The following is a 21,175-nucleotide window of genomic DNA, read 5'->3' on the forward strand; positions in this document are numbered from 1 at the left end:
CAATCCATGAAATTACAGCTTTCAGAATTAGAAACACTAAGGAATGTTTTGTGTACTAATGAAATATTGAGAAAGCCAGGGTTTTGTCTGTAATAATAAATTACAACCTGAAACAAACTTTAACCTTACATTAACACATAAACCATTGATAGCAAATTTCCTCTTTTCTTTCTAGGATATTCATCAGTATTATAGTAGAAATCACCAAATACTTAATTATCAAATATCATACCTAATTAATTTTTGTGAATTAATAAGAAACAGAAGGAAAGCTAAGTGTAAACTAAAATACAGACTATTAGGTACAGACATTTAAAATTTGACTCATGAGATGAAGAGGAAAAATACAACTCCATAATGTAGCTACAGTATGATTTTCTTTAAGTAATTTCAGTCCTTGTTAAATGTCAGTGATCCAGTTACTGCCAAAGCTTTGTGTGAAGTCCATTATAATGTAGCCCTTTTAAAGAAGGTTAGACCTCTTCAGGCTTTAGGGCATAAAAAGGACCTTTTTAAAAAAGTGTAAACAGTAAATTTATCTGGAATGATTTATTTTTAGTCTTCCTTAGAGAAGAGGCTATATACTTATACAGTAGCTGGTTAAGAGTTTTAAAGTGAGAAAAATCTAGGTTTCAGTTTTATACTTAATGACTGTGTGACTTGAATAACTCGGCTATTCTAAGCCTCAGGGTGTTTCATCTTTAAACAGAGATAATTATATATAGTCTGATATCAAAGGGTTATTGTGAATTGATTAGCATAATGCCTGGAATATAGTAAAGTCTTGATAAACATCAGTTATTATTCCAACTGCACCATGTGATTCTTGTTATATCTGAACATTTCTTTATGTTATTCAGATTTGCAAGTATCAAATGCAGATTTATGATTCTGTATTGGAAAATGTTAACATCTGTATAACAAATACCTGCTTTAACCTCAAAATTTGTTGTGTTTTCTCACTTTGTATAAGAAAAGCAAATGATATATTCTGCTTTCTAGGTAACAGCTATTGAACCTATAATTAATCATGGAGGAGCCAGTGCAAGTACTCAGCATTTACACCCAAGCCTGCGATGGCTTTTTGGTGTGGCAGCTGTGGTAACTGATGTTGGACAGATCCTTCTTATTGACCTGTGTTTGGATGACGTGTCATGCAATCAGAATGAAGTAGAGGCATCAGGTAATTAATTAGTCATTCTTTGCTTGAAACCAGAAATTAAGCACCTGAGTATTCTGATGCAATGGATTGATTTTTTTTTTTAATAGTCAGAAAATGTTACATAGAAAACTTCTTTATGTATCTTTTTTAAAAAAAATGTTTGCTCCTATTTTATTGTTTTGGGCACTATGGAGATTTTTTGCATGAGTTATTCTACTTTATTGATGAAGTGTTTATAGACTAGGTCTTGAAAGAGATAGGGGTATGTTTCCAGATATACACTTGGATAATATATTCAAGTTATTAAGTAAATGCCAGAAGAAGGGCTGAAAGGTATAAAATCTTGTTCCTACAGTAAGCCCAAGATAGAAATAAAGCAATAAATAACAGTAATTTAAAAGTCTTCCCTCACAAAATAACTTCCTAAAATAGAACTAATGCTACTTAAGTGAAGAGAGATAATTTTCCCCCTTTAATACTAATGCATATATTTATAAATCTCCTCAAGTGTTTTTTGTTTTGTTATTTTTGTGATTTATGAGACTCTTACTTGATTGGTTTATGTAGGGAGGAGAGCTAACCTAAAAACTTCTAAAAATGTGTGTATTACCAATAAAGTTTCAGGAAAGGACTATTCCTTGAGGACCTTCTTGATTTTTAAAATAGTCCTCTTGGGACTTCTGGTGGTTCAGTGGTAGGGAATCCATCTTACAATGCAGGGGACTCGGGTTTGATCCCTGGTCAGGAAACTAAGATCCTACGTGCTGCGGGTCAACTAAGCCCATACCCTGTAACAACTGAGCTCAGGCGCCTCAACTAGAGAGCCTGTGTGCTGCAAACTACAGAGCCCACGTGCCCTGGAGCCTGTGCGCCACAACTAGAGAAGAGAAAACCTGCACACAACAACTAGAGGGAAGCCCGTGTGCCTCAATGAAGATCCCGCGTGCCGCAACTGAGACCCGACACAGCCAAAGATAAATAATATAATAAATAAATAAATAATAAATCTTTAAAAAAAATAGTCCTGTAATATTAGTGCAGATCTGTTTATTTATGGATCAGCTAAGAAATAGATATAAATAATCAGTATTTTGTCCCAATTTATAATGAGTATAACTAATAAGAACTGTTGGTATGTAATAAAACTGATTAAAACTGCAAGTGGTAAAAATTATGTTTGACCAGAAATTAACTGAAGAACCAGATTATCTGATCAAAATTTAAATCTGCAAAATATGACATGAAAAAGTTTGATTTGGTAGAAATAATGGCCACACATGCACTTAAGGAAAAAAAAAATTCTCATAGTGATGGAAACTATACCTGGAAATTTAATATGTATTAAGATCTGATTGATCTTAATAAAATCCCAGGTAAAGTTGAAATGAAAAGAATTGATTAGTATAAATAACAGTAACTAAAAATGAATTTGTAGAATATTAGAAATGATTTAACTGCTCTTTGTAGAAAATTGATGAAGGAATTTGTCTTGACGGAGTTTTGTTCCAGAGTGTTTTGTAGATGATATCGCTATAGGTCTAAGGCTAATTAAAATACCTGTATTCATAATTAAAACTCTTCAGATCAAAATAGTAGAGTTGAAACATGCTTTATTTCAGGAGTCAATAGTTAGTAGTTAAATTCAACACAAGGGTAATTTTATAATGAAACTCTGGATTGTAATCAAAGATCAGAATCAGTTTCTCAATTCTGAGAATTAGGAAGCCATTGAATTTTATAGCATACAAAAAGTTGAGTTTTGGGGTTTAATGCAAAATTAATTTTTTGTTTACAGAAGTAATTTATAATTACAGCTATTTAGACTTCACTGAAACACACACAACGTAGAAAATGAAGTTCCTAACATGATAAACATATTATACATACTGTTTTGCAACTTTTTCAAACTTAACAGTATTTCTTATACATCTTTCCATATCAGTGCACATAGAGTCTACTTTATTCTCTTGAATAAGTTTACAGTATTCCATTTATTAACTAGTTATTTTGGCAAAATGTAATCACTTGCTGTTTTCTGGGGGAAAAAATCAGAAGCAGAATGGATTAGGAGGGTAATCATTCAAGTACAATGTGATAGGATTTTTTCCCCCTTCATAACAGCATTGAGGGAATCTACTCTTGCACAAGTTATATCAATGAATGGGCCTGAATTTTTTTTATTTAAACATTTCGAACATCTTCAAGTAGATAGACCAGTATAAAAATTCCCACAAACCTGTTACCTAAATTCAAGTCAGTTTTCAGAATTTACCCATATGTGCATCTGTTCTCTTTTATTTCCCTTTCCCCACCTTCTCTCTCTCTCTTTCTTTTTTTTTCTTTTTTTTCTTTTTTATTTTTGGCTGCACCGTGTGGCATGCGGGATCTTAGTTCCCAGACCAGGGATTGAGCCCTTGCCCCCTGCATTGGGAGCACAGAGTCTTAACCACTGGACCACCAGGGAAGTCACCCTTCTCTCTTTTTTACTCTGTACTAATCTAAAGCAAATAACAGTTATTTTACTACATAATCATGATGTGGTTTACCACTGTTAACGACATTAAATATGGACTTACATTTGATGGTTTGCGTCTCATGTCTATTAATTTAGAGCCGTCCTCCCTCTATCCTGTCCTTATTCATTTATTTATTTTTAGTGCCACTGACTTGCTGAAGATGTTAGTTATCCGGTAAAATGCCCCACATTTTGGAATTATCTGTGTGTCTTCATGTGATGTCATTTACATTTTGTATTTTCTGCAATTGTTAAGTTAGCTCTGATTAGATTGATTTAACACTTGACAAGTATACTTCAGAAGTGCTGGGTATTTCATAATGTATCACAGCAGGAGGCACATGGTGTCTTGTTTCATATTCAGTGATCAGTGGGTTCAGATGACGACAGCATGATCCATCAACCTTTGTACCAGTGGTTCTCGGGTGATTTTTTGCCCTCCAGATTTTTGGTCATATCTGGAGACATTTTTGGCCATTAATACTGGAGGGAGATGATGCTACTTGGCGTCTGGTAGATAGAAGCCAAGGATGCTGTGAACATCCTATAAAGCACAAGACAGCCCCCACAGCAAAGAATTATCTGACCCAAGATGTCAATGGAGCCAAGGTTGAAAAACCATACTTTGTTTCATCCACTGAGATTGTTGCCTAGGTCTCTTTTGTCATTAGGGCTGCAAAAAAAGATGATTTTAAAGTTCTGTTAATCTAAAGAATAATTTTCTGATTAACTAGGGCCATTTGTTCACCTTGAAATACAGTTTGTACAGAAAAGGGAGAATAAATGCTTATATTACTATTTCTTTAAGTACTAATTTTCAGAGTAAGAAGCTGGTACTCAGCTACCTTCAGTGTTTCAATTCATTAAGGTCTCTTGTAAGTAAGGAGGGCAGGAACTCATGGGGTTTTATATATTGTACTTAATGTGTTTTATTCATTTTCATTATTTTCTTCTCATGCCCAAAAATGTTCTGTTTTTGCTAACGAAGGCACCTTCATGTAGTCTGACACATCCCCTCAGATTTTGATAGCTTCCTAGATTTCTGGCACAGGATGTGCCAGGCTCATCTTATATATTTTCTGCTTCTGACTTGGAACCAGCCATTCTCCAAGGGGAATATTTAGGTTGTTAGTTGTAAATTTGAATAAAGAAACCATCAGCTTTATTTATGATTGTTAAGGAAATTGTTTAATTCTTTTAAAATAGTCTACTTTAGATAATATTTGATGTGTACTATGAGATTTTTAAGAAATTATACAATTAAATATACTTCGAAAATTATAGCATTTAAAATAAAGGCAGTTATTTTATAGTTCAGTATGCTTTATTATCACTAATCTTATTTTAATTGACCCCAGTAGTTTTCAGTTGCTGCTTGAATAATGGGCAACACACTTGCTTTTATGATGTTTATAGTTTGTTAATCTTACTTGTCTTATTTATTTTTTAGACCTTGAAGTTATAACTGGTATCCCAGCTGAAGTACCACACATCAGAGAAAATGTGATACAAGAGGGACGCCATCTGTGTTTTCAATTAGTAAGCCCATCAGGAACAGCTGTTTCAACCCTTAGTTACATAAACCGGACAAATCAGCTTGCTGTTGGTTTTTCTGATGGGTATCTAGCACTTTGGAATATGAAAAGCATGAAAAGAGAGTAAGTACAACTTTTTCTCTTCGATTATGTGATTATTGGTAATTTCTTTGTGAATGTAACTTGTTCTCAATTACTAATATTTAAAATTAACATAAACAGGAAAAGATAGGATAATGATTGAATGACTATGTAATTTTCCATTGCATTAAATTATAACTTTGTATAATAAAGGAGTGACCTAGCACATGAATTTCGGTTGATTCAGTATATTTAAAAGGCATTTCAGGGAATTTCCTGGTGGTCCAGTGATTAGCACTCTGTGCTTTCACTGCTGTAGCCCGGATTCAGTCCCTGGTCAGGGAACTAAGGTCCTGCAAGCAGTGTGGCTCGGCCAGGGGAAATAAAGGCATTGCAGTCATTGTGGTGTTCAATTTGCTAGTAACTATGACTACATTAAGATAAACTACGTATTTGTATAGTATGAATTCCTTCAGAAGTACTTTTCTACATAAGCATATGTGTAAGGTAGTTTAATAGTAGTAGTTCTCAGTTCACAGAAAAACAAAAGCTTTTTTAAAAAGTTACAAAATACTGTGTTAAAAATTTTTTATGCTGTCAAAAACTTCCCCCAAGTATAATTATATTGATACTTTTCTATTAATCTTTATGTTGTTAAAATTGCTGAGGAATTGACTCTTTATTGAGGGAGGTAAGGCACTATAGGTTTTAAGTCTAATCTCTGTTAAGAGTTAAGTAGATACCTATTTGTCTCTTAAGTTGTCAATTTAATATTTATTTCTTCTTTTTTCTTCCAAGTAATATTGGAATATTTTCTTGAGTAATTTTTCTTGCAAATGAGTCAACAAAATATTCACCCTTCCAAACTTCCTGCTCAGTTCGTCTCACCAACAAATTGGTACCTACTTGGCTGTGTTTGGTTATAAATATTTGCCAAGTTTGAAGTGAAGGAAAAAGAGAGAGGTAGAAAATAAAGATTCTCACCTATACCCATTTTTTACTGTTGGGTTCTTTGATGATATTAGAGTGTTACTAGCCCCTTAAGTAAACATAAACGGTCCTTGCACCTCCTCAAAGTCAAATTTTTCTGCACAGTGCCAGTGATGAAGTGGCAATGCTATTGCGTAGTAGCTCCCTATGGGAAGTCCATCTCAACTCTCTTTGTTGATACCTTTTTATCTGCTCTTGTTTTTGCATAGCTCCCAAAGGAGTGCCTGGAGAACCTGGCTTTTACAGTGTTTTCTTTAGCACTATCATCCTTCACTGATCATACTTTTCCAAAGGGTTTGTGAGAACTCTTCAGATTCTAACTCATTCTGTTGTCGTAATGGGGAAATTGACTCTAAACCCAAGCAACTGAAATAGAGTGTTGTGGCAGTATTTCATCTCTTTCTAGAGTACCTGTTATTGGGGAACAGTACATCGTGGCATACGTTTACACGCCTGGAAGGACTAGTTCACACATGTGTATATGCATGTGCTTTAGTAATTTTAACCCTTCCCAGTTCTACCTGGGAGATGGGGTGCCATGCTCATTGTCTTGATGTCTTGTACCCTGTGTATTTTTGAAGATAAGACGATTGTATGAACAGCAGTTGCTCTAACCCAGATTCTTACATGAGGCATCTTCTTCCTTTTCATGAAATTATAACTTAAAAGTATGAAGTGTACTGATATTTGTGCCTGTTATAGATACTACACACAGTTGGAAGGTGGAAGAGTTCCTGTATATGCTGTCACTTTTCAAGAACCTGAGAACGATCCTCGTAATTGCTGTTACTTGTGGGCTGTTCAGTCTACACAAGATAGGTAAGTGTGATACATGTGGTTTTAAATATTTGTCAGGAATGGAGTAGCAGTTAATTTCCTTTGCAAAGCTTTGTACTGTGTTGTCCCTTTTTAGTGAAAGTGACATAAATTCAGTGAATTAGAAAGTGGTAGTTGAAATGACTTTAAAAGGGAAATGATTATTTCTGCATGTTTGAGTAATGCTGAGATATCAGTAAGAAGAAATTGTGCTTACTTGACCTGTTTAGGTGTTATTTCAGAGAGTAAGCCAATACACATGAGTAGGCAATTTCTTATTCCTTAGGCAATTTTTATGGCCTTCTATGTTCTCTCATAAGAACATTTTTTCTCTTTTATAATCTCATTCCTTTTTTCTCTTTGTTGTGTATGTATCTGTACTGTGTTCTCTAGTCCCTCTGCTTGCCTTTTGCAGTATATCTTTAGGGTTAATTCAGTTAATTTTTCCGTCTTTCATAAGCTTTAATTTTATTCCAGCTATAGCTTGTGAGAAATCTTTCCTTTCAATTTAATTTCAAACTGGTTAAGCTTGTTCATTTGCAATGCTAGGACAGTGTAAGTATTGATTTTCTCTTATTTTTCATTGGTGTTTAGTACTTTCTTTGATGATCAATGAAACAGTTAAGTCTGTGGCATAAATGACATGATTTGATAACTGTTCCTAATACTTTCTCTTCCCAAGTCCGTACATGAATTGTGGTCAGCTTGGGTGTTTGTGTTAGATGTCTTCACTTTGAGGTTTTGTCTTACACTTTAGTGAGTAAGTCAGTGAAGGAAGAATTGATTTGTCACTTTGTCAATCCTGGAGGAAAATAGAAATAAAAATATAGAGACAGCTATTGGGATATTCCTCATTAAGTGAAATCCGTATTTCCATCCATCTGAGTGTAATGTGGGCTGGCAGCAGCTTGAGTAATGTGCCTTGTGAAGGCTCCATGTGGTGAATGAGAAGGGACGTTTATCTGAACAATTTTTGTATCCCATTTATTTTTTCTTCCAGTGTTGCCTAAGTAAAGCACACCTATTGAAGAAAGGGAGAAGGACTATTAAGTAAAGAGTTATAGTCTCAGGCACATAAGATGTCACCTAAAATATGCAAGCAACATAAGCTTTAGTTAATTAGAATCAATAAATAATTAAATCAGTTATTATTTCAAAGGACTACGTTTTGTGAAAACAGCCAAGTAAAACTAAATTCTTTACAGTGACCTCAGTTTTGTCACATGCACTCAATATTGTATGCAGATTAAATTTATTTGGACAATAAAAAGTGCTTAATGCACTAATATGATATTCAGTATTTCTCCTTAGCTAATTTCTGTTTCTTTCAGTGAAGGGGATGTTTTGAGTTTACATCTGCTTCAGCTGGCCTTTGGTGACAGAAAGTGTTTGGCATCAGGACAAATTTTATATGAGGTAAATGGTAATGGTAGTATGGGTTCAGAGTACCATTTTGTTCATTGTTTGCCTGTTTTAAGATACTGAGGTATTGAAATGTTATTCTTCTATTCAAGTTAATACTGTATTCGAAATATAATGTAAAAAGTATTAGATTAGGGATCAGGAGACTGGTATTTTACCAAGGTAGCAATCTTAAAATCTTCAGGTGTCACTTTCCTCTAAAATGAGGGAATTAGACAAGACAAACTTGTGGCCTAATTGGTAGCCAGGAAAAATAACCCCACTTTCTTGCTCTAAGATAACAAGCAGTAAGCCATGGGGTGACTTTATAGTCTTGTTGCTTCCAATTGTGAAAGAGGGTAAATGCATCTACGTTTTGTATGACTATTTTTCTGGCTGAATTCTTGAGGAAATAGTGGGGTCCTGCTAATAGCCATATTTGGTTAGCCATCACATTAACTTCTCTAGAACAGGCTTTCTTAACCTAGTATTTGAGGGTGTGTGTTTGGGTTTTAGGGAATTTGTGAAGTCCCTGAATCACGTGTGGCATCTTCATGATCACAGTGTCCGCGTTGTCCCTCCCCCCGCCCCCCCAATCCTCCAGTTCCACATCTGTGGATTCAACCAATCTCGGATCAAAAATATGCGGGGGGGGGGAGGGAAATTCCAGAGGGTTCCAGAAAGCAAAACTTGAGTTTTCCGTGCCACAGCAACTATTTACGTAGCATTCACATTGTATTAGGTATTATAAGTAATCTAGAAATGATTTAAAGTATACGGGAGGATGTGCGTAGGTTATATGCAAATATTACTCCATTTTATATGAGGGACTTGAGCATCCACAGATTTTGGTATCCGAAGAGGGTCCTGGAACCAGTCCCTCATGGACAGCAAGGGGCAACTGTATGCATTTTTCTGGGGAAAAATTCATAGCTTTTGTCAGATTGTTACAGGGATCAGCGAACAAAAATTTAAGGACTACTGTTTTAGAGCAAGAACTTCAGTGAAAACACAGAAGTAGGTTTGCTGGTCTAGAGTATACGTATATATAATTTTAATGCTTAGGTCCAGTTTACCCCCGCAACCAGTAGTGCATGAAGGTTCCCGTGTTCAGTAACAGCTTTAGAAGATTTCTTGGTAATATTTTTGGGAGACTAAATTTAGTCTTTTATTTGTGTTTTATGCTATATAAAATTTTAGAACCCTTTTCAATAATTTGTTCTCTTCAGTCTTTTAACTTTTTTGTTTTCTTTGTATTGTAAGAAAACTCTTTTGGAGAACATTTAATTTTAGAATGACTTTTTCCTAGAATCCTATTAGGATATAGATTGTTGTACATTTTCTATTTCAGGGGTTAGAGTACTGTGAAGAAAGATATACACTGGACCTCACAGGTGGCATGTTTCCTTTGAGGGGCCAGACTGGTAATACCAAACTGTTGGGATGCCAAACTGTAGAGAAATTTCGATCTCATGGTGACAGGGAGGAAGGCATGAATGAAGGTTGGTTAAAAGTACTCTTATTATATACCATGTGAATACTTGATTTAAGATTTATCTTGATTTAAGATATATGACAGGTATTGTTTTCTGTAGTTCATTGGAATACTAATTGTGGAATATATTCAGGTCTGTATGAGATATGAGGTATGTCTTGCTCTCCAGATTGCCATGTGTAGAACTCAAGAATTGAATAGATTAAGAAAATGAGAAACCCTTGTATTTTGATCCAGCTCTCAAAACAGACAGACATACAAAAAAAGGTCTCTAGTTGTAACTAGTATGAATAGTCTCTGAATAATGTTTACCTCTGTATTTTTGAGACGTATACGGCAAACATGCTTTGGTTGCCTTGAATTTTTTGTCTACTTTAGTGTCATTCCTTCTTCCTGGTAAACATCCTGGCGTAGTGAAAATTGCATAGATCTTAGAATCCAACCAACATGGATTCAAGTCCCAGCTCTGTCACTAGTTGTAACCTTTCATAAATTATTTAACATTTGTGACTGAGCCTCTTGTTTCCTTACCTGTGAGTGGAATAATACATTTATACCTTCTGCAAAGGGTCGGTTGTGAGGATTGAATGTGATAATGGGATAGTTTTATTTTGTTCTGGGAATGTTCAGTGGGGCCCTGATTTTGTTTGTTCTTACTGGGATTCATTCTCATGGTTAGCTCATTCATTCCAGAGATGGCCTCTGTCCTAGTCCCCGCATCTATATTTGTGATGCATTCTTCACATCCAACTAAACATGTCAAAACAGAACTTATCAAACCCTGTCTCTTATTCCCCACTCACATCTTCTTTTTTATATTCCCTGTTAGTTGTGCCTCAGATTTTTACTTTCCTCTTTCCTTCTATTGATCTCTTAACTTTGTTCCTATCCTTCTAGGCCAGCCACCATCCAGGTACTTATGTCCCCCCACCCCATGCGTTACCATATAGCTGGATCAATCCTTCTCAACTAGAATTCTTCTAAAGAATTAAGCCCTAAAGCCTAAAGGCATCCATTTTAAGTATTGATATTCTCTGGTAGCAGTGACATATTCATGGGAGAATTTTCATTCAAATCGTTTTCTACTTTTCTACCTACAATACCTCAAAGTTGCCAATGAGTACTTTTTAATAAGGTCTTCTTGAAATAGAAAAACAGTCAACATACAATTGAATGAATCTCTTCTTATAGAATAAATGATAGAAATGTGTCTTGACAAATCAAATCAAATATGAATTAAGCCTCTTAATTTATGAGAAAGTCTTGCTCTAATTTTATTTGGGGGATTTATTTTGAGATTATTTATTCTATTTTTAAAGATTATCTTCTTTTCTTTTAGCTTTGTCTCCTGATACCAGTGTTTCAGTCTTTACTTGGCAGGTGAATATATATGGACAGGGAAAGCCTTCTATATATTTGGGGCTTTTCGACATAAATCGTTGGTATCATGCACAAATGCCAGATTCGTTAAGGTATGATTTTTCTCTCTCTCTCTACGTGTATGTGTATGTATTTATTTATATATACATATATAGGAATTTTATGTGTAGCAGTTCATTGACCTAATGTGTAAAATTTTCTTTTAGATCAGGAGAATATCTACATAATTGCTCTTATTTTGCATTGTGGTCACTGGATTCTGTTGTAAGTAGGACTTCTTCACATTACATCTTGGATATATTAGTACATGAGAGAAGTTTAAGTCGAGGAGTTCCTCCTTCATATCCACCTCCTGAGCAGTTTTTTAACCCAAGTACTTACAACTTTGGTATGTATTTCTTTAACATTACCTTTTGAGAAAAATAACATGCAAGAGTATGTGTTTGTATTTGTGTTGTGTGTATATGTGTGTATAGTGTATTGTTCATTTCTCATTGTTATTAGTTAATATATGGATAAGTTAGGAAGTTAACTTGATATATGCACACAAGAAGTTTAGTGTTTATATGTTTTATAGAGAAATTATCACTATTTTGAATTTGCTAGAAAAGGTATTAACTATTTCATATTAAGTGCACTTGTGATAAGGTTTGGTATCTTGTTAGGATAGAAATACCTGGACAAATTACTTAAAAATTTATTGTATGTAGTAATTCCATACCTTGCCTAAGAATCTGTTATTAGGATAAATTTTATTGTATTAAAACCATCCCAAATATAATATGTAAGTGGATTTTTTTTTAATCTTTTTTTTTTTTTTTTTTAGATGCCACTTGTTTGTTAAACTCAGGAGTTGTTCATATAACTTGTAGTGGTTTTCAGAAGGAGGTAGGTAACAAATGACAATTTGGACAGAGTGTTTCTTCTTGAACTGAAGTCAGATGATGGATTTAAACTTTACTTAGTGTTATTTATATAAACTATTGTTTCGTCTTAAAAGGTAGCTTCTGCTAGGTTTATGAGATTAGCCGCTAGTAGCATCAGTTACTGACGGCAACCTTCTAGGTTCTAAGGTATTGGGATGTTTTTAGCAGCTTTATATGGATGTTAGCTCCTGAACCCCAGGCAAAAATAAAGCAGTGCTTTACTGCATCCCTTTTTATCCATCCTCTTAATTCTCTTCCTTCTCAGAAAGCTTATGGGTAAATGAAGTAATGCAAAGAAGATACCTAGCACAGTGGCACAGTGACTGGCCCAGAGTGGGTTATGACTGTATGTTGATAAATGAAGTAATGCAAAGAAAGTACCTAGCACAGTGGCACAGTGACTGGCCCAGAGTGGGTTATGACTGTATGTTGAAAATACTTTTCCAGGAAAACACAAAGTGGCAGACCCTTTAAATGATAATCAGCTAGATGTGGATGAATGCCATATTTATACTTCATATCAGATCTCTTTCACATTAGGCCAAGAGGAATAAACTGCAAGATTTTTCTTTTGTGTATTAAGTTGGTTAAGATCTGTTACCAGGTCTGTCAGCTTTATAGAAGGTAACAGGGTTACCTTACATATAAACAACTTAAAATACCCTTATCAGTAGTATTATTTGTAACTAGCAAGCATTGGTTACCTCAAGAACCTATAAGCACTTTTCCCTGCAAGAAGTACAGAAATGTAGTCTTCCACAATTTTCATTCAGTGCCTTTTAGTTTTATTCAAAATGTTAAGTGTAAAGTAGGGTGATGAGTTTATTAGTTATTCTTAAATTTGATTATTTGAATTGAATAGTGACTGATATTAATCAATCTATTATAGACTTTGACTTTTTTAAAGAAATCAGGACCATCTCTCAATGAAGTCATTCCTGATAGTTACAATCGATGTCTTGCGGCTGGCCTTCTCTCACCAAGACTTATTGATATTCAACCTTCCAGTTTAAGTCAGGTGAGAGATTTTTAACTCTGTTGTTTCTTTTGGATCACATGTTATTAGCTTTCTATTATAACAAAAATCTATTAGATAATTTCTAAAAAAGTAGATTAAGTAGTATAATGCCAACTCTGCAAGTCAGTAGCTGTGGTTCTTGGGTTTGGCTTGAAATTCATACTTGTAGGACCCAATAGGCCTAACTTGCCACCAGGTCTATAGGCTAGGAAACACATCATGGCTGCATCAGGCATGTCATGAGTAGAAGTCATTATAACAGTCGAGGGGCCATTTTCTAGCCCCCAGAGAGAACAGCTTAGGTGCAAGAGAATGAGACCACATGTGTGGAAACCATCTTGACTTAGGTGAATCTCACAGTCTATAGCCACAAATTAGGGTTCCCAATATCAGCTTCCCTGGGAACTCGTTAGAAATGCAAGTTCTTGGTTCCTGCCCTAGAGCTACTGAATCAGAAACTCCAAGAGTAGAGCCCAGCAGTCCGTATTTTAATAAGCCCTTGAGGTGATTTGTGATGGTTTGAGAACCACTGCTCTATAGAAACAAGTGTCTTGTGAAAGCCTCTTAGTGAAGATTCCAAGTTCCTGTAAAACACAAGACAGTTATGGGAGTCAGACTTAGTCGTGGAAGCCAAAATCTTAATTTCCTAATGGATATATAAATAAAAATATTGTAAAATCCACTCACAGTTTTTATAGTCCCAATACATTTTACCAGTCAGATGACATTCTTAAGCAGTGTTGCCAAAAAAAAAAAAAAACCAGTGTTGCCTGGTGATAACTTATAATTCACATTTATTTTAACTTGATGTTTGCTAGTAAAATGTGCTTAAAGAAAGTAAACCAATCCCAGGTCATTTTCCTGTGGAGAAGGAGAAAATGTTTTATTAACTTTCCCCTCAAGTAGTGTTGGAATTAAGTTATTTAAATAATTGCAGGTATGTAACATAATGAATTGTTAGGGAAAGAGCCTTTTAAATATCAGACGAAATGTAAATATTGCTGCTGGTGATTTAACACCTGCAGTTGGAATTTAATGCCTAATTTCATAGAAATAAGAGAAATTTTCAATACTATTACCAGGGGATTTTTTTTTTCTTTCTCTCCCCCCTCTCCTTTTATATTACTGTACTGGGCAAATATTCACTGTGCAGTCATGTACAGTTGTCCCTCTGTATCCACAAGGGATTGGTTCCTGGACCCCCACAGATACCAGATTTCAAGGATGCTCTAGTACCTTATGTAAAATGGCATAGTATATGCATGTAACCTATGCACACCCATCCAGGTACTTTAAATCATCTCTGATTAAAGTACTTAGTACAGCGTACATGCTATATAAGTAGTTGCTGGCACATGACAAATTCAAGTTTTGTTTTTTGGAACTTTCTGGAATTTTTTTCCCCTGAATGTTTTCTGTCTGCAGTTGGTTGTATTGTGGATGAGGAACTGACTGTGGATATCTACATAAACATTTTCTTATATAACTTTTGTTTTTTCCTGGAGTTTCCAGATGGCCTTAACAAAAACCCAAAAACCCTTGCCTAGCCTGTCATTCACACAACCTTAATTTTTTCTTTTCAGTTTGTTTTTGCTCTCTGTAGAACCCCATTAGACAAATGTTGACTGTCTGAGTTGATCTTAGGTTAACTTATCTTTGCTTTCCAACTGTTTGTCTCATTTGCCTCTGATTTTATTTTCTGGGAGATTTCTTCATCTTCCTTTCTTTCTTTTAGATTTTAAAAATTTAGCCCCAATTTAAAATTTCTGTGAGCTCTTACTCTTTGATCATCCTTTTTTCATAGTATTCTATTTTATGGATGAAATATCTTCTCCTAGCTATGTATGTTTCAGGTTTTATTTAGTTCCATGAATTATCTCTATTTTCTCTGGAGTTATTTTTATTATTGTAGTCTTTCTGATCTGGTGGCTATCCTTAAATGTTTGGTGGTTCTTAGTTATCTTTTCATATGTTAAGTGAGTCAGTAACAGATTATAAACTGTCTTTTGTGTGTTTTGTGTGGATAGAGTTCATCCAGAGGTATCTTTTACTTTAGGAAGATAGATTGGATATGCACCATTTTAGTTGAGAAACGCAGATTTTTTTTCTGGGACTATTCAGTGTCTCCAGAGATCTGTCAGGCTGGCTCCACAGTTCTTTGCTGCAGGGTAACAGAAGGGTGGGGACTGTCTGTTCTAGATACTAAGTTTGAACCTGTTGCCTGTATTCAGTCCCATGTTTGATCACTCTTTCACCCACTTTCCTCTGTACCTGGATTCTCCAAGAACTTAACCTGATAGGATTCTGAGAGCCAAACTGGCTCTATTCTCATCTATAGTTCCCCTCTGTGGGGACTCTAGGACGTGGTTTCCTTCACACTGCTAAGTCAGTCACCTTTCCTCTGCTTAGTACTGCTTTTCAAAAATTTTGTTGAGCTGTCTTATCCCATGATGCCTTCCCTTCTCTTTTCTTTGTCCTTGTTGATTTATACCTTTTTTGACTCTTTACCATCGTTTTAGTGAGACCCAGTGATGATGTAGGGGTAGGAAATAAAGGCTGTGGTGTGATGTTCCATTTTTAGACACAAATAACAACGATTTTTTTTTTTTAAGAGAAGCGTGTTTGGAGACTGGAGCACTTTACGAGAAAGCCTCATTCTTCCATCAGCTGGATCACGTCCAAAATATTTCATCTGAATTTCTTGGCCGACTCCTAATCCTAAAGCAGTGGGATGTTTAATCTTCCGTTGATCATGTTGTGTGTTATGAAGCAGTGCTGCAGTCATATTTGGATATAGTTTAACCATTACTCAGTGTCTCTGATTTCAGTTATTGTGGCGGTGTACACTGCTCCCGTTTCTAACTGCTGCTCTTGATCATCTTCGCAGATTTCGGGAATGAAGTCTCTTGCTTCATGCATAGTACTGGATGTTGGTACAAATACAGAAAATGTTTCTTCATCCACCTGACTAATAGTTACTCCTGTTTCAGCCTGAAGTTATTTTTAATTGATATCCACCTGGTCCAACAAATTTTGCTCACTTTAGTAATGGAACCTGAACAGTTTCTACAACAGGTCCACTTTCTTTTCTAGATGCTCGAGGTTTTGAAATAGTTTTGTTCATAATCTTCTTTTGTTCATTGTGAGTAGTATGATCTTTTTAGCCCATCTGTTTGGTGCATGTTCTAGCAGAATTGTTAATATGTTGTGTAGAAGAAATCTCTTCTGTCTAATGGTCCCTGGATAATCTGTGGGCTGTGCATTTGCATTTAAGCTAGCGGGCTTCCATTCCCCTCCCCTCCAAGAAAACAAAATTGAAAACACAAGATTCAAAATGGCTTTATGCAGCTCTGAATTAGATTTATTAAAAGACCTCAGGTAAATTTTGCCCTGGTGGCCCTGCTCATAGGGCCCTTTGGTCAGGAAATGAAACTGACTATCCTTCCCTGCCAAAGGCTCCAAATTAGTATTGTGTGGGAACTGTTTATCATCCTTAAGGAGTTGGGCACTTTAAGTGCTCTATTTAATTTTTTTACTTTAGGGAATTAATACTGATTCCTCCCCACCCCCGCTGCCATTATACATTATCAAGTTTAGTTAAAGCAATGATATCTAAGTTTTAAAAAGAAAAGTGAAACTAGAAAAAAATTACCTGTAACTCAACCATGTTAATGAAACAGCATTTAATATTTTCTGTGATTATTTTGAATCTGTTAATCCAACCCTTGTTGTTTTTTCCACTTATATAGATAATACATGAATAATTTGAATTGAGAAAATTGACTAAAGTATATGGAAGTATGCAAATATTGGCATTTTGTTGACTTTTTCCATGTATCTTCTTTAAAACTTTATTCCTAGAATAGACCAAATTGAGCTGAATTGGTTAGTGATGCGTACACAGAGGTAAAACAAAAAGAAAAGCAACACTCTTGCACTGCTGGTGGGAATGTGAATTGGTTCAGCCACTATGGAGAACAGTATGGAGGTTCCTTAAAAAACTAAAAATAGAACTACCATATACCCAGCAATCCCACTACTGGGCATATACTCTGAGAAAACCAAAATTCAAAAAGAGTCATGTACCAAAATGTTCATTGCAGCTCTATTTACAATAGCCCAGAGATGGAAACAACCCTAAGTGCCCATCATCGGATGAATGGATAAAGAAGATGTGGCACATATATACAATGGAATATTACTCAGCCATAAAAAGAAACGAAATTGAGCTATTTGTAATGAGGTGGATAGACCTAGAGTCTGTCATACAAAGTGAAGTAAGTCAGAAAGAAAAAGACAAATACCGTATGCTAACACATATATATGGAATTTAAGAAAAAAAAATGTCATGAAGAACCTAGGGGTAAGACAGGAATAAAGATGCAGACCTACTGGAGAATGGACTTGAGGATATGGGGAGGGGGAAGGGTGAGCTGTGACAGGGCGAGAGAGAGTCATGGACATATACACACTAACAAACGTAAGGTAGATAGCTAATGGGAAGCAGCTGCATGGCACAGGGATATTGGCTCCGTGCTTTGTGACAGCCTGGAGGGGTGGAATAGGGAGGGTGGGAGGGAGACAGACGCAAGAGGGAAGACATATGGGAACATAGGTGTATGTATAACTGATTCACTTTGTTGTAAAGCAGAAACTAACACACCATTGTAAAGCAATTATACCCCAATAAAGATGTTAAAAAAAAAAAAAAAGATTCCTAGGGTTTCCCTGGTGGCTCAGTGGTTAAGAATCCGCCTGCCAATGCAGGGCACACGGGTTTGAGCCCTGGTCTGGGAAGATCCCACATGCCACTGGGCAACTAAGCCTGTGTGCCACAACTACTGAGGCTGCGCTCTAGAGCCCGAGTGCCACAACTGCTGAAGCCCATCCGCCTAGAGCCCATGCTCTGCAACAGGAGAAGCCACCGTGATGAGAGGCCCATGCACCGCAATGAAGAGTAGCCCCCGCTCGCCGCAACTAGAGAATGCCCGCGCGCAGCAACGAAGACCCAGTGCAGCCAAAAAAAAAAAAAAGAAGTGATTGCTACAAAAGGCTGGGGAGTGGTTACCAGGGGGGATGGCAGGAGTGAGTGGGATTTGCTTTTGATCAGGTAGGAGGAGACAGGACTTCTGGGAAGTATTCTCAATCTAGACTTGGGCCATAGTTTGATCAGTGTCCACTTGGTAATTATTTGTTAGTTGTATGTAATATGGACTTTTTGATATGTATACTTTCCTGTATCTCTTTATCCCTCCATATACGTGAAAAGGATGATATATATGTAATTTCATATATTGTTGTCAGGATTTGTTCTTCTGTTGATTATGTATTTGTAGGTTTTACCTTTTTTCTTATTGGGTTGTCTTTATAGAAATTCTTTATTAAAATATGTAGGTATTTATCCTGTTGTAAATCTTACACATATTTCCCCCATCATTTGCTCTTCACTGTTTTATGGTATCTCTTACCACATTCAAAATAATATTTTTAGAGTCAAATGCATTTTATAGCTCTGGCTTAAAAAAATTTTCCTAACACCTAAATGTTTCTTTAACATTTAAGGCTATAATTCATTTTTGTGTGTCATATAAGGTAAAGGTACATTTTTCTTTTTGCCAGATGATTAGTCCAGCTGTGCTATATCATTTGTGAAACAGGACCCATAATATCCTTTTATCATGCTACTGAAATACCACCTTTATCTGATATTATATGTCCATATCTACTGGGTTCTATTTCCAGGTTTTTATCTCGTTTCATAAATCTGGTTACCTATTTCTATACCATTTTAATATACTGCTTTGATATTTGGTAATGCAGTCTCTTTTTAATCTATAATTTTTGAAAGTTCATAGGCAGTTCTTTTTTATTAATTATAAGATGGTTTTATCCAGTGCTTCTGTTGGAAATCTTTTGGGAATTTTATTATATTCACATGTTAATTTGGGGGAGAATTGGCATTTTTATAATCATCTAGGTATAAATGGTATATCTTTCCAATTATTTAGGGTTTGTTTTACATCTATCAGTAAGAGTTTATGATTATTTTCTAGTGGGTTTCTTTCTATTTTTATCCCTAAGTGTTTTGTAGTATTTTTATGAGTAGACCATTTTCCCTATGTTCATTTCTAGATGGAGTTGATTTTTGTATATTCATTTGGTATCCACTTAACTAAATTAGAATATCTTAGATTTTCAAGGTATGCAACCATCAGCAAATATAGGCTTTCCGCGCCCCCCCCATTTTTGTTTATTACTTTATTTTCTCATGGCATTTGGTAGAGCCTCTACAAACCATAGAAAAATAATTGTACTAGCAGACATCCTTGTTTTGTCCCTGATTTTAATGTAAATTGTTCTGATGAATCTCCATTTAGAATCATGCTATTTTTAGTTTTGGAGAATTTTTATCATATTGTAGCTCCCTCTTCCTGTTTAACTTATCTATTTATTCATATGATTCCTTTTTTAAAAGGTCTTTGCTGCTGTAGTGAATGAAATTCATAGATTCTTAAACGAGATGTATAGTGTTGTTGAGATTTAATTCATATACCATTCAGTTCAGTGGTTTTTAGTATATTTATGGAGTTGTACAACTATCACATTAAATTTTAGAGCATTTTTATCACCTTCCCCCAAACCCCATACCCATTAGCAGTCAATTCCTTTTCCTCCCTTCTCTCTCCTAGCCTTTGGTAACTATTAATCTACTCTCCGTCTGTAGATTTACTTGTACTAGACATTTCATACAAATGGAATCAAATAATATATGGCCTTTTGTGACTGACTTCTTTGACTTGGCACAGTGTTTTTCAAGGTTCATTCATGTTGGAGCATGTATCAGTACTTCATCCTATTTTCTGGCTGTGTAATATTCCGCTGTACGATATACTACATTTTATTTATCCATTCTTCAGTTGAAGGGCATTTTGGTTATTCTCATTTTTGGCTATTATGAATAATGCTGCTTCATGTACACTTTTTGTGTGGACATGTGTTTTTATATATCTTGTGTGTGTACCTAGGTGTGGAATTGCTGGGTCATTTGGTAACTCTCTGTTTAAGATTTTGAGGAACTACCAGACCAAACTGGCTGTCCCATTTTACATTCCCACCAGCAGTGTATGAGGATTTTCTGCACCATCACCAATGCTTCTTACCTTGTGTATAGCCATCCTAGTGAATCATAATGATTTTTAATCCTTTTAAAATTTGTGTTCTGAACTTGAATTTGCTGCCTCTGTCTCTGATCACATATCCTTTCTTTTCTTTCTTTCTTTTTTTTTTTTTTTAACACATCATTTAGGAAGAACAGTTAGAAGCTATATTGTCAGCAGCAATCCAGACAAGTTCTCTGGGACTTTTGACTGGATGTATCAAAAGGTGGATAACAGAAGGTAAGATTATGATTTTTAACAATTAAAAACTACTTTTGTATTTTTAAAACTATCAATTCACTGTTTTGCGGGGGGTTAAGTTAAACTTTATTTTGAGATAATTGTAGGTTCATGTGCAGTTGTAAGACATTTACAGTGTACCTTTACCCCCATGAATGATAAGATCTGGCAAGTCTCTAATATTATATCACACCCAGGACCTCTCTTGTTGCCCTTTCATAGCCATGCCTACTACCCCCGGCCGCCACCCCATTCCTAATGCCTGGCACCCATTCATTTATTGTCTATTTCTGTAATTCTGTCATTTCAAAAATGTTCATAAATGGAATCCTACAGTACCTAATCTTTTAGGATTGGCTCTTTTTCACTCAAAAATTTTCTGGGGATTCATTCAAGTTGTGTGTATTACTCTCTTTATAAACACACACTTCACACACACACATTGTTTTTGTTCTGACC

The 21,175-nt window shown here is 35.4% G+C and overlaps 1 protein-coding gene and 1 pseudogene across 2 annotated transcripts in view; one reads left to right on the top strand and one right to left on the bottom strand.

Moving 5' to 3' along the window:
• The window catches only part of AHCTF1 (AT-hook containing transcription factor 1), an 81,956-nt gene that overhangs the window by 18,693 nt on the left and 42,088 nt on the right, over window positions 1-21,175 (top strand). For both annotated transcript variants that reach the window (XM_030868501.2, XM_030868502.2), the window contains exons 4-13: window positions 1,003-1,183; window positions 5,128-5,335; window positions 6,986-7,102; window positions 8,431-8,515; window positions 9,852-10,002; window positions 11,335-11,467; window positions 11,582-11,763; window positions 12,202-12,263; window positions 13,191-13,319; window positions 20,626-20,716. In XM_030868501.2, the coding sequence (XP_030724361.1) occupies window positions 1,003-1,183; window positions 5,128-5,335; window positions 6,986-7,102; window positions 8,431-8,515; window positions 9,852-10,002; window positions 11,335-11,467; window positions 11,582-11,763; window positions 12,202-12,263; window positions 13,191-13,319; window positions 20,626-20,716 (1,339 nt within the window). The remainder of the gene's footprint in view (window positions 1-1,002; window positions 1,184-5,127; window positions 5,336-6,985; window positions 7,103-8,430; window positions 8,516-9,851; window positions 10,003-11,334; window positions 11,468-11,581; window positions 11,764-12,201; window positions 12,264-13,190; window positions 13,320-20,625; window positions 20,717-21,175) is intronic.
• On the bottom strand, window positions 15,835-16,986 carry LOC132593560 (polyribonucleotide nucleotidyltransferase 1, mitochondrial pseudogene; annotated as a pseudogene).

Source organism: Globicephala melas, chromosome 1 (genome assembly GCF_963455315.2).
Source record: "Globicephala melas chromosome 1, mGloMel1.2, whole genome shotgun sequence".
Classification (NCBI taxonomy): domain Eukaryota; kingdom Metazoa; phylum Chordata; class Mammalia; order Artiodactyla; family Delphinidae; genus Globicephala; species Globicephala melas.